Consider the following 15,031-nt stretch of genomic DNA (forward strand, 5'->3'; position numbering starts at 1 on the left):
ATACAGCATACAACCAGAGCTAAGAGAACTAGGAATATTAATACCGTTACCCCTATCTGGGCGAGCACCTTTTGCCACCCACTCATCCAGCTGAAATATTGATCCCACGGGTCTGCAATACCTGAGTTCTTCTTCAACTCCAATGACAGATCTTCTAATTTCTTTATAGCTAGAGTAACCCTACCATTTGGGCCGGTATTGTCAGGAATGTAGGTGCAACATGTTCCCGTTTTCTTTATCATTTTACAGACACCTCCTTTTTCAGCTAACACCATGTCTAAGGCCATACGGTTCTCGAATGTCATATAGGAAGTGGGGGCTAACTGGTCAGCAATTCCCTGGAGGGTGTCTCTAGTGTAATTTACAAATCTCTGTTGGTTGCAGTATATGTAGTTAATCCAATCTACATTCTTGTTGACAGTAATTATGGGGATCAAAGACTCAAAAACAGCATTTACCTGGTCCCTGGCTTTGAATTGATCAGGAACCCCCCTTGGGACCCCTATGGCATCTATGTACACATGAAGGTCAAAGCTTCTGGAGGGAGCTGCTTGCTTCCTCCTGTGACTGGGTGTGTCACGGTATAAGTTACATTGCCAGGGAACTGGAGGACAGGAGACTATGTTACAGTAATCAAAGATAAAGGTGGCCACGTGTGTTTTAAGAGTTATACTAGAATGTGGTGAATAACTTGTCATTTTGTGTAATGGCTACCTGCTGAGCCCCCCCTTGGACCAAACAGAAAAAAGGATATGCAGCATAGTCAGCACAAAGTGGGCGGGATCTTTTCCTCAGGGGTTGGAGCTTTCTTGCAGTGGGAAGTGTGTATCCAGATGTTCTTCACAGCCAATTTGACTGAGGTGGCTGTGGTCAGCAAAACTTGGAACGAACCATCATATCTTGGCTCAAGAGATCCTCACATACTTCTTTACTAGCACCCAATCTCCAGACAGTAGTTGATATGTTCCTGTATCTAATTCAGGATCGGGAATGGGAGAAAACACTCGAACGGATATTAATTAATGATCTAGACAAACGTGTGACATAGCTAAACACATCAGATTGTAACTGAAACTACTGTGGGAAGCCAAGTCTGGGGGCTGAACCAAACAGAATTTCATAAGGGGACAGAGCATGCCCCCCCCCGGGGGGGGGTGTCTGACACTGAACAGGGCAATGGGCAAACTGTCTGGCCAACTCATGTTAGTCTCTTGGGCAATCTTTAACATCCTGTCCTCTAGAGTCCCATTCATCCTTTCTACCTTCCCGCTACTTTGAGGGTGGTATGAGGTGTGTAGAGCTAACTGAACTCCCAGTGCTGCCCAAATGTCTTTTATAAGGGTTGCTGTGAAGGCTGGGCCCTGATCGCTCTCTATCACCTCTGGAACCCCAAATCTACATACTAGCTCACTCAGTAGTTTCTTAGCCGTGGTCTTGGCTGTCATGTTTGTAACAGCGTAGGCTTCTGGCCAACCAGAGAACATGTCCACCACCACTAGGACATATTAATGGGACAGGTAGAGGACACTGCCATAAGGGGTGACACAGGTTTGCCCATTTCCTAGCGAGAGTTGGGGCGTGGTGGTTGCTGATGTCCGCGTTTTGTCTGGGATGTCTTGGGGCTCTACATTCTATTCATCATGGTCCACCATGAGGGGCGCTGATTTTCTATACCTCTGGAGACCAACAGTGTATTGGACATCTACATAGAGCGGTATTCGGGGCGAGTCACCATCAGGCCTTTTCTGGTATCCTCTCTGAGCCCTGAGACAAAAACAGTTGATAACGTGTGTGTGTGTGTGCCTTTTCATGGTGGTGGTTTGATCTGCCAATTTCTCCTTTGCCCATTCGTGGAGCTAGGCACAGAACTCCACACCCGAGGAATAGGAAGTGGTACTTGTCAGGCAGGCATCATTGAAGGCCGCTTGCATGACCAGTCCTGCTTTTAATTTGGCATAAACTGATCAAATCTCTCCAAGCAGCTGAATAAGTTTCTTGTATTTGCACCATCCTGTGGTAGAATGGCATTGGTTGTTTCTCTGGGTCAGGCAGACTTGTCACTAAGGCCGCTGCTTGTGATGGGGTAAAAGTGACATACATCACCGGTGCCCCTTCTGGCAACTGAGATTGTTGTTGTTGTGGGGACTGACGAGGGGTACTGTTCTTTATGGTTGCTAGCATATGTTCGAGATCCACTCGGAATTGTGAGTCTGGAGCTGGATTGGGTATTAAATCAGTGGCTGGCCTCGCCGCCTGTTTAACCTCTCTACTCACTGCTTCTTCATCATTAATATATCCGGCCTGTGAAGGTGAAACTTCTGTATTGGGGAAGACAGGAGTGGGGTAGGAGCCAGGAGGAACTGCACTGGGCTGGGCAGGAAATGAGGATGTGGGTGCACTAAGATGGCTGCCAGGAAGAAGTGCATTGGGCTGTACAGGAAATGAGGATGTGGGTGCACTAAGATGGCTGCCGGGAGGAAGTGCACTGGGCTGTACTTGAGCTTGGGTAGTGGGGAAAAAATGGGCTTTAGGTGGAGGGCTGGGTTTTCCCTGTCCTTCTTTCTTCCAAATTCCATAGGAGGGGGGGTGGTTTGGAAACATCAGGTTTGTGATAAACATATACAAAACAATCACCATCTTTCTTCGCCTCTTTGTGCAATATTCTTGCTGCACAAAACCAACATTCTGACACTAAGCACATAGAATTCCTTTATCTTCAGTCTGGCAGTCTTCCAATTCACAAACTTTCATTACAACAACCAACTCTTGACTTCTGTCCTCTTTACAATGTACTTGTTTCACATCCGACAGACCTTGTTCATATCTCTAACCTTCTGTCCACTTGCATTCCACTTCCAAATTCTTTAACCATTTCCTTGCTGATTCCTTACATCTCATCCCATGCTACACTAGTGATTTCATATCTAGTCAAGGGTGAACATTTATTATACACAGGAATCTATCCAGGAGACATTCAAACCCATCCTCCCCCTCCTTCTAAAACAAGAACGCAAGGGTGGGGGGGCTCCTATATCAAGTTTCTTTCCTATTCCCTATTTCACTGGGAAATGTACGTTTAATCTCAGAACACACAAACACAATGAGAACAAAACATGACACCTGCTGTCTGTCAAGTCGCAAAAGCATCAACAGCTGAGATACACCCTCATGGGTTAACCATTAACCCGAGAAACTTGTCTAAAAAGACATTTGTTGCAAAGTTCCCTGTCCTGTAAGGCCAAGCTTTCTGGACAACCTACCCATCTTTCCAGAGGCAAATGAGCTTTTACCTCCTGGGTCAGAGTAATCATCAATTGCAACAACTTTCAGCTTTCTGAATTTGCAAATTTAAAGGACAGCAGACACTGAACAATACAAACATTAAACAAATACACAGTCAGTAGAAATCGATAGCAGATTCGTTAAAACAGCCCCAGGCGAGATATAAAAATTACCTGCCTCTTTGTTGACTTTCAGGAAGCCGACACAAGACAATTTAGACAGCGAATTTCTGTACAGTGGTAAACATATAATATATATATACACTCACAACAGAAGGGGTGCGCAGTCCCTGTATTCGTCTGTCCCGATCGGCAGCGCAGCCTTTAGATTGCGGACTTCCTTCAGTCAAAAACCTAGAGCGCCACGTTGAGCGACATTTGTGATAGTTCTGTTAACCGCAAAGGGGTTAATATGGATTCTACTACTCTTCCAAATTCCAAGTTCAGATAACCATGCATGGCTAGGAATAACTCACTGTTGCAACCGTCTTAGTTGAACTACACCGTTATATCTGCTTTTTTGCAGACAAAACAAACTTCTAAATACAGCATGATACATCACAATTATGTTAATGTGAACTAGAAAGCACATCTAATTGGCCGAGATACAAGAAGAGTACAAGATGGGGTGTCGATCTTAGCCAGCCCTCTGATGTGTCTTCACCTCCGCATTCCTAAAACTGTGTGGGAGTGGGGGGGTATCCGCCATCTTTGATCTTCTCCAGTGTTTCTCGATGGGAGGGGTAATATTAGAAGCTGATTTGAGTAAGGAAGGATTATATACATGAAAAAGCAATATAGACTTTATATTATAATAAATAGAGGATAGACATTTCCTAATTTATCATTATGCTCATTGCATTCCTTCACATCTTCACTGTCATCCATCATGCTCAAAATCCTGTAGGCCTCCCCGCTAGTGTACCTTTTTTTTAACATTTTGGTTTACAGGTACCTAGTGGCGACTATGGGAAAAAGAGCTCCTGGCTAGCAAAATGAATAGTGCTAGCAGAGACCAGGCCTGATCTTGTTAACACTGTGGTTTTGTTGATAATGCATCAGAAGTGGCAGTGATCAGAAAAATGACACGGACACTGAATTTGTTGGGGGGGGGGGCTAATGCAAGTGTTGGCAGTGATCGGGGCTGATGCTGCTAAAGCTGTGTTTTTTTGGGACACTATATTAATGTGGACACTAGTATAGTTCTGGTCATGATCAAGATATTGACCCGTATAGACACTATACTAGCAATGGTGGTGATTAGCGACTTATAGTGTGACTGTGATGGTGTAGCGAGCGATCTAGTGCTAACTGGTACTGGCTGGGAAGGATGTTAACTGACTGACGCTATCTGACGTCGCTAGTGACACTAATAGTGATCAGTGATAAATATTGTACACCGACACTGTACTAATGGCACTGGTTTGGTGATGGGCCAATAAAAGGGTTAAATGTGCTGAACAGTTGTATGCAAGTGTAAATGTGCTGTTTCTACTCGCATAAGTCTGGCTTTCTTCTCTTCCTGAACCGAAAAGGACTCAAGAACAGAATAATTGTCTAGATCCTGTGTCTGTGTTTACAAACAAGATGTAATGGAGGGACTGTGATGTAAATTTAGGTGGCTGACTCTGAAGTGATGGGTGGAATCTGAAATGAAAGGGGAACCTCTCCAATGTAGCATCAAGACGTGTGTCACATCATCATCCAGTACAGATGTTATTGTTCTTAAGCCCATTATATACAGTTCAGGACTGGGGTGTCTGGGAATTTTGCATACTTTTAAAGGGTGCCGTGACTAAAAAAAGGTTAAGAAAATCTGGCCTAATACATGTGCTTTTGATTGCAGTCACATGAAGATGTAGGGAACTAAGAGAGGAGATGATAATTGATGGTGTATTGTCAATATGCCCATCTGACTTTCTTTTACTGCACCCCTAGATAGACAGCCTAGATCCGCCCTGCTTTTAAGGCTGGGTTCACATTGTTGCACTGCAGTATGTAGATTATCCAAATGCATACAATACTGCAATGCATGTTGGTTTGCTGTTGTGTTATTCATTTCTAATGGCACCTCAACACACCTGCATTGCAGTGCACCATGATGCACAGTAAAGCACATTATGATGCCTTTTTAGTGCGTTAGGCAGGCCATTCAAATGAATGAATGCAAACAAATGAATCTCAGTGCCAACACATCTGTCAGATGGAACCGGTCGATAATACACCTGGTAGATGGAACCAGCCAATAATACACCTGGTAGATGGAACCAGCCGATAATACACCTGGTAGATGGAACCAGCCGATAATACACCTGGTAGATGGAACCAGCCAATAATACACCTGGTAGATGGAACCAGCCGATAATACACCTGGTTGATGGAACCAGCCGATAATTCACCTGGTTGATGGAACCAGCCAATAATACACCTGGTAGATGGAACCAGCCAATAATACACCTGGTAGATGGAACCAGCCAATAATACACCTGGTAGATGGAACCAGCCAATAATACACCTGGTAGATGGAACCAGTCGATAATACACCTGGTTGATGAAACCAGCCGATATTACATCTGGTTGATGGAACCAGCCGATAATAGAATCTTGTGCCACCAAAAATTAATATTTATCACCCTGTAGCGAAATGCAGTCTCAAGGGTGGACAATACGCAGTCCCAGCAAACAATTTCAACTGTCACTGGTGTGCAGTAATGTCATATAGACTGCTCCATGCCAAGTCCAGATGAGGCAATGAACAAAATAGTCACCAAGGAGCTCAGTAGGAAATTTACTCTCAGAAAAAGTCCCAAGTAAAAGCAATCTTTTTTTATTGTGAAAAAGCAAGCTACCACTTAGTCAGGTCCATAAATATTGGGACATCGACACAATTCTAGTCTTTTTGGCTCTATACACCACCACGATTTGAAATGAAACAAACAAACATTAAAGGGGTTGTAAAGGTTTGTCTTTTATTTTCTAAATTGGTTCCTTTAAGCTAGTGCATTGTTGGTTCATTTACCTTTTCCTTCGATTTCCTTTCTAAATGTTTTTTTTCTTTGTTTGAATTTCTCACTTCCTGTTTCTCCTCAGTAAGCTTTCCACTATCATCCGAGCGGTGGAAAGTCATTTAGAACAGCTTACTGAACATCTTACTGAGGAGGAACAGAAAGTGAGAAATTCAGACAAAGAAAACAAAAAAAAAACATTTAGAAGGGAAATGGAAGGAAAAGGTGAACCAACAATGCACTAGCTTAACTACTTGCCCACCAGCCCCCGTATAATACGGCAGCAGGTCGGTTCCCCTGCGCGAGGTCACGTAGATCTGCGTCACCTTGCGAATCAGCCACTAGGGGTGCGCCGCCCGCCCCTGATCCCGACGCGCGTGCCCGGCGGGTGCGATCACCGCCGGGCACCCGCGATCGCTCATTACAGAGCGAGAACCGGGAGCTGTATGTGTAAACACACAGCTCCCAGCCCTGTCAGGGGGGGAAATGACCTATCGTCTGTTCATACAATGTATGAACAGCGATTTGTAATTTCCCCACGTCATTCTCACCCCCCCTTCAGTTAGAACACACCCAGGGAACATGATTAACCCCTTCCTCGTCCCCTAGTGTTAACCCCTTCACTGCCAGTGTCATTTTTATAGTAATCAATGCATTTTTATAGCGCTGATCGCTATAAAAATGCCAATGGTCCCAAAAATGTCAAAAGTGTCCGCCATAATGTCGCAGTACCGATAAAAATCACTGATCGCCGCCATTACTAGTAAAAAAAAAAATATATTAATAAAAATGCCATAAAACTATCCCCTATTTTGTAGCCACTATAACTTTTGCGCAAACCAATCATTTTTTTTTTAAGAAAATGATGTAGAAGAATATGTATCGGCCTAAACTGAGGAAATTTTTTTTTATATATTTTTGGGGGATATTTATTATAGCAAAAAAATATAATTTTTTTTCAAAATTGTCGCTCAATTTTTGTTTATAGCGCAAAAACTAAAAACCGCAGGTGATCAAATACCACCAAAAGAAAGCACCATTTGTGGGGAAAAAAGGACGCCAATTTTGTTTGGTAGCCACGTCGCACGACCGCTCAATTGTCAGTTAAAGCGACGCAGTGCCGAAATCGCAAAAAGTGGCCCGGTCATTGACCAGCAATATGGTCCGGGGCTAAAGTGGTTAAAGTAACCTATTTAGACAATAAAAAACGAACCTTTACAACCCCTTTAATTTGAGGGTATTTACATCCAAATCAGGTGAACGGTGTAGGAATTACAACAGTTTGTATATGTGCCTCCCACTTTTTAGGGGACCAAAAATAATGGGACACTTTTTAATACTTTATAATGAAAGGGCTCTCGCGCTATCGGTGCTATAAAACTAGGGGGCACTGCTGCAGTCACCTGAAATCGGTCCTAGCCGGAAAGGGATGAATGAAATAAGTGATAGTGACTGCGCTGTGTGACTGGGAAGGGGTGAATACAAAGAAAAATCCCACCAATTAGGCAGGGTGATCACTGAAAGCAGTATCCAATCTAGGCAGTAAGGGTGAGTGGCCTGAAAGTAAATGACAGTGTACAAAAGGTGTATATTACAAAATACAAACACAAATGTAATAACACAATACTATAAATACATAATTAGTGTATATAAGTCCAAGGTTGGTACCTTTCTTTCACTTTTTAATACTTGGTTGCAAATCCTTTGCAGCCAATTACAGCCTGAAGTCTGGAACGCATAGACATCATCAGACGCTGAGTTTCATCCCTGGTGATGCTCTGCCAGGCCTCTATTGCAACTGTCTTCAGTTCCTGCTTGGGGCATTTTCCCTTCAGTTTTGTCTTTAGCAAGTGAAATGCATGCTTAATCGGATTCAGGTCAGGTGACTTGGCCATTGCATAACATTCCACTTCTTTCCCTTAAAAAAACTCTTTGGTTGCTTTTGCAGTATGATTCAGGTCATTGCCCATCTGTACTGTGAAGCGCCATCCAATGAGTTCTGAAGCATTTGGCTGAATATGAGCAGATAATAATATTACCCGAAACACTTCAGAATTCATCCTGCTGCTTTTGTCAGCAGTCACATCATCAATAAATACAAGAGAACCAGTTCCATTGGCAGCCATACACGCCCACGCCATGACACTACCACCACCATGCTTCACTGATGGTGGTATGCTTTGTATCATGAGCAGTTAATTTCCTTCTCCATACTCTTCTCTTCCCATCACTCTGATACAAGTTGATCTTGGTCTCATCTGTCCATAGGATGTTGTAGCAGAACTGTGAAGGCTTTTTTAGATGTTGTTTGGCAAACTCTAATCTGGCCTTCCTGTTTTTAAAGCTCACCAATAGTTTACATCTTGTGGTGAACCCTCTGTATTCACTCTGGTAAAGTCTTTTCTTGATTGTTGACTTTGACACAAATACATCTACCTCCTGGAGAGTGTTATTGATCTGGCCAACTGATGTGAAGGGTGTTTTCTTCACCAGGGAAAGAATTCTTCGGTCATCCACCACAATTGTTTTCAGTGGTCTTCTGGGTCTTTTGGTGTTGCTGAGCTCACCGGTGCATTCTTTCTTTTTAAGGATGTTCCAAACAGTTGATTTTGCCACACCTAATGTTTTTGCTATCTCTCTGATGGGTTTGTTTTGTTTTTTTCAGCCTAATGATGGCTTGCTTCACTGATAGTGACAGCTCTTTGGATCTAATATTGCCAGTTGACAGCAACAGATTCCAAATGCAAATAGCACACTTGAAATAAACTCTGGACCTTTTATCTGCTCCTTGTAAATGGGATAACAAAGGAATAACACACACCTGGCCATGGAACAGCTGAGCAGCCAATTGTCCTATTACTTTTGGTCCCTAAAAAAGTGGGAGGCACGTATACAAACTGTTGTAATTCCTAAACCGTTCACCTGATTTGGATGTAAATACCCTCAAATTAAATCTGAAAGTCTGCATTTAAAGCACATCTTGTTCATTTCATTTCAAATCCATTGTGGTGGTGCATAGAGCCAAAAGGATTAGAATTGTGTCGATGTCCAATATTTATGGACCTGACTGTATATGAAGGAATGGCAGCCAGCTGCTAAGAGATCAGCTGCTGTATCACATACTCACTGGTGCCATCACCATCACTTTTTTTTATTCTTTCAAATAAATGGGCAGCCTTAAAACTCATGGTACCACACATGCATTAATGCACTGCAACAGTGTGAATACAGTCTTGGGGCCCATTCTCACCACACAGCATGTGCTCGAATTCACATGTGTTCTTGTATTGGGAAGCCCATTCATCTGGACCTTGTATTCTTCCTGGTATTTACTAGATAAAATACATTTAGAACAGTGGAGCATAATCTAACCTTTCGCCATTCTTTCTCTTACCCAGTATGCCTGTGAGACACTTTGGAAAAGACTGGAAACTTTTATCAAAAACAATCCTAATGGCAAGTGGGAGGACTGGGTAAGTGCAATGTAATTCTATCAAACTGCAAATCCAGTACCAATTACCTTGTACAAACCTGAATGTTTGTTTTAAATGGAAATGTAAATTTTCAGTAGGCCTTGCCTGTTCCCAGTGAAGTGACTGGCCTCAGGCAATACACATAGATTAAACAAATCCTCCTACATAATTTGCACATGTTTATTTGCAGCCTTTCTTCTCTACACCCGTTCAAAGTGCAGCATTTATAAAACTTGCCTGAGCAGTCAGAAAAAAGGGGGCAGAGAACTGAAATTACACTCTGTCGAGCTCAGTGAGGAGACCTCTGATATGAGGGAAGGAACACACACAACCTTCACACAGCACACACGAACAGATCTGAGGCTGTCAATCAGCTGGGGCTCCTGTCACCTGTTTTCGTTTGGTGTCAGGAAAAGTTGTCAGAATTGACTCATGCTGATAGCAGAGGAATGAGGCAACAGACAGAAAATTACACTTAGTCCTCTGGAATGAGACAAGTACACGCTATAGAGGGACATGCTTTGTTCATATTTCATGTCTGCAGTTTACAACCACTTTAATTTGAAAACATTTCTTTTTAGCAGTTTACAGGCGCACGTCAAATTATTAATTTAACATAGCAATCAAGTTTACGATTTTCCAGCAGGTCTTAAGAGTAAGCCTTATTTCCATGTATGTGATTTGAAACAAAAGTGCAATAAATTGGTGACATCGGTGTAAATAACCAGCTGCATGTGATAAATATAGATATACCATGCACCTAGGGTTGCCACCTCATCCCTTTAAAAAGGAACACATATTAATTACACAGGTTCTGTGGCTAATTAAGGAGGTAATTAGACTCATTTGGTGCCTTTCCTGCATTAAATTAACCTCAGAACCTGTGTAATTCATATGTGTTCCTTTTTAAAGGGATGAGGTGGCAACTCTACATGCACCCTCAATAAAAAAATATATAAAAGTAATTGCAGCTCTTAGTAACTATAATATGTGAATTATTCACAGAAAAAACTGTGCAAAATGTGTTCTGTGTCTATAAATAGAAATATACATGGATGACAATTGTTCAACTGATGTGTAACTACATCACATATACGTCTGGTGAACTGATAAATGGTCCAAGTGTTGCTTCTTCATACGTTCACCATACAACAAGAAAACACCTGCCTATGGATAGAACGCTTGTTAATCACGATCTTTATCTCACCCAAAGATGTGTCTTTCTCTTCCATCAAGGTTTAAAACCAGCACTCAGTTGTAATTGCCGTACTACTGTGTCGCATTAGTGTGCATTGCATGGCAATCATTAAATTAGGTGGTGGGGATGCAACATATTGCCTCCTCCCCACCTGTCAAACACATTTAGATTGGTTTTCAAAAGAAGTTGCAGTGCCGGCTGCACCTGTGAATGAGCCCTAAGTTGCATTTAACCAGCAGCACCCTTCGCGCTCATTCACACATAACATTGGGGGGTGGTACAGTTTATTTACTGTTTCACTGCCCCAAACTCTCCCCTCTTTACCTGCTGAGGCAGCAGCAAAAGGTGAACACATGCTGCAGCAGGAATTAACCCCCCTGTTGCTTTTGATGGGCATAAACTTTAAGGCCATGTACACGCGGCCGGGAATCCCGTCGGCGCTCGTCACATTCGATGCCGTCGCCGCCATCTTGCTACATCCCACACTAAGCTTGTATGCTACCGCGCATGCGTCGAAGTGTTATCGAGCATGCGCCGGGTTTACCATGGACAGATAAGCATACAGACGACCGGTTTTCTCAGCAGGAAACACTCTGCCAGGAATCCCGACGGGAAAATAGAGAGCAGGTTCTCTATTTTTCCCGGGCAGTTTACCTGTCAGGAAAACTGCTAGGGTGCATACACATGGCCCAGGATTCCCGTGTGTACGAGGCTTCACACTGATGTGCTGCGGTTTGCCTGCACTGCGGGGGCAGAGCAGTGCATCTGTGACTTTCCTGGGTTAGCTGTGCTTTGCAAAAGACTTGTATTATATCCTGCAGGTGTGGTGCACTTTCTGAAAATGCACCAAAACTCTTGCATTCAGAAGAAGTCTATGGCTAAACTCAGCAAACCAGCAGGAAAGCTGCAGGTACACTGCACTTCACCCGCCGTGTGGGTAAACCACAGTACATCAGTGTGAAAGCAGCTCCATACTATTATGACCCATGTATTGCTTCACAATAAACTGAAGATCTCCTCTTTCCTGCTGCTGGCACCACTCTGGAGACCGCTAGCCGGGATAAGAGATGGAGTGCAGTTTGTATCACTCTGCATGGGACAAGAGCCAGCACTACAGAGGACGGAGGCATCGGCTTATGTGGCTCTTGCTCCATACTACAGCTCCAACTTTACAAATATGTTTTGAGATTTTTATACAATCTTCAACGCTAAAATGATTTTATAAACGTGTGCAAAAACACAGCTCTGGCAGTGAAAAATGTAAAGGCCACCCCTGACCTGGTCAGGCAAACACAGGCAGGGGGTGGCAATGATAAAGCTGCTGGCTCAGACACTTCCTAGATTTATGACCAGGAAAACCAGAGCACAAAGAGGAATGTGGGCTCAAACTTCTGCAGTGCAAATAGGACAGATTAGGTCACGTGGCCAGGGCAAGGCAAAAAAACGGTGGCTGAGCCATGGTTTGGCTGCCCACTGGAATTCTAACATTGTAGCCTGACAGGGCAGTACACATGCTGCAGCAATGATGCGAACTCTCCTATTTAGATTAATGGGGTCACACTACAACTGCAAGTCAAATGCTTTGTTTGCATTTGTGACATGGCCCAACAATGTAAAATTGATGTTCAGCAATTAACAAAAAAAAAAACAGAACCGGCCTCTGGAGGTGGCAGAAGCACCACCTGAATGGCTGCAGGACACTGCTATACCATCCTCTGAAAAACAGTCTACCGCAGATAGCTTTTCAGAGGGCTGTAAGGCTTACCACTTGGTCAAGGAGGCAAAAGGTCTCTGAAACAAGATAAAGGGCAGAAGCCTGACCTTTGATAGTGCTGACAGTAAAATTATGGTCCAGACCCAGCCATTTTCTCCTCGCCATCACTAATATCTTTCTTTTTTTTAAAGATTTCATTTGTTTTCCTTTTATTCTTTTTTCCTAAAGGATAACTCCACTTTCATGGCAAATAATATATCAAGCAAAATATTCTATATACAGTTGCTGCACAAGTTATAGCCCTTAGGCTCCAGTGGAAGTGGTTATACCAGGATCATGACTGCAGCCATGATCCTGGTATTTAAATTTTCAGCCTGTGACCAGCATTTATGTACTAGTGATATGAGCAGCTCTACAGCCACCCAATCACTGTTACAGGGTGAGGAATGGGGGCCCACTCCTCTGCTGCCATTGCTGGGCTTTCCTGTGCCATCAGGTAGCAAGATACCAACAGCAGGTACACATGGGTGGTTTGACAGGCTGAAATACCCTGTGGCTGTATACTGTTACAAGTGGTACTTTCATTTAAGGACATATGCCCCAAATTTCATGTTCAGGGCATATGTCTGAAGTATATGGCCATAAATGTGAGTAACACTTAAAAAGTCACTTTAAAAAGTCACTTTAATTGACCGTGTGTGGGGGAAAACGTCGTTTTATGTCTTCTAAAAAACGACCACAAAAAATTGAAGCATGCTTCAATTTTATGTGTCGTTTTTCAAAACGTCAACTTTTACTTCACAGAAATTGACCGTGTGTAGTAAAAAACGTCGTTTAAAACGACGTTTTTTCACCCGCGCATGCCCAGAAGCTACTTATGAAGCGAGCTTCAATGGAAAAAGTGGTGAGAACGTAACCTCACTTTGCTAGAACATTGTGAGAAAAACGATGGTGTGTAGGCAACTTCGTCTTTGAAAGTTGAAGTTTCAAAAACGTCATTTTTTACTTCACAGAAAATGTCGTTTTTTTTCATCACATAAAGTGATGGTGTGTACGGGGCATAAGAATAGTGTCCAGTCACTGTGTATTTCAGCCTGTTATTGATAATTCTTTAAATATAACCAATTTTGGATACTCTGTACAGGTTTACATCTAATGTAAAATCAGCGCAGTGCAAAAAACAATCAATAATAAACAGCCGAAAAGTTCATTAAAAGATTGGATCATAATGCATCTGAATGTCTGCCACTGTAAGGATATGTGTCCAACAAAGACATGCAAGTGTCAGAGTGAGACATCAGCAGCCACTCACCTCCTTAATAAGACCAGATTGATCTTAATACACTTTCCTACTCAGTGGGTATATAGGGCCAGATTCACAAAAACCGGGCGCAACTTAACTTTTCCCATTTAAGTTACACCGCCGCAAATTTTCTGCCTAAGTGCCCGATCCACAAAGCACTTACCTGGAAATTTGCAGCGGTGTAACTTAAATCCGTCTGGTGCAAGGCGGGCCCAATCGAATGGGGCGAGTCCCATTTAAATTAGGCGCGCTCCCGCGCCGGACGTACTGCGCATGCTCCGTCGGGTAAATTACCCGACGTGCATTGCGCTAACTTATGTCGCTCCAACGTCATTTGCTTAGACGTTAACGTAAATGGCGTTCCAGCGCCATTCACGGACGTCTTACGCAAACGACATTGATGTTTAAATTTCGACGCGGGAACGACGGCCATACTTACCATGGCTTAAGAGAACTAGGGCTAAGCCCTAGTTTTACGCGGCGTAACTCGACGGAAACTACGTAGATTTAGAGCGACGGGCCGTTCGGGACATTCGGGGATCGCCGTAAGTCTTCATTTGCATATTCTACGCCGGCCGCAATGGCCTCGCCACCTGGCGGCCGGCCTAGAATTGCATCCTTAAGATCCGACGGTGTAATTCAATTACACCTGTCGGATCTTAGGGCTAGCTAAGCGTAACTGATTCTATGAATCAGTCGCAAAGTTAGAAACAGAGATATGACGGCGTATCAGTAGATACGCCGTCGTATCTCGTTTGTGAATCTGGCCCCTTGGTCCTCCGATGTTCAGCCAATGGCACATATGTAGATCAATCCATCGGCATATACCGGTCTATGTGTGTGTGTGTGTGTGTATATATATATATATATATATATATATATATATGTATAAAAACAGAACAAACTACTACTCTCCATATGAATGCAAATTTTATTTAAAATGGTTAAAAGAACTTACAAGAAAAGCACTTATAGTAAGTGCATGCATTGAGTGTTCAGGTTACAAACGGTCAACCATAAAGATGGCTGTGGGTGATGTCATACGTAGCTCCTCCCC

General features: G+C 43.1%; 1 protein-coding gene across 2 annotated transcripts in view; it reads left to right on the forward strand.

Moving 5' to 3' along the window:
- The window catches only part of LOC120943720 (aldehyde oxidase 1-like), a 213,843-nt gene that overhangs the window by 182,674 nt on the left and 16,138 nt on the right, over positions 1-15,031 (forward strand). For both annotated transcript variants that reach the window (XM_040357196.1, XM_040357195.1), the window contains one exon: positions 9,685-9,759. In XM_040357196.1, coding sequence (XP_040213130.1) covers positions 9,685-9,759 — 75 coding nt within the window. The remainder of the gene's footprint in view (positions 1-9,684; positions 9,760-15,031) is intronic.

This window comes from Rana temporaria, chromosome 6 (assembly GCF_905171775.1).
Source record: "Rana temporaria chromosome 6, aRanTem1.1, whole genome shotgun sequence".
NCBI classification, from domain to species: Eukaryota; Metazoa; Chordata; class Amphibia; order Anura; family Ranidae; genus Rana; species Rana temporaria.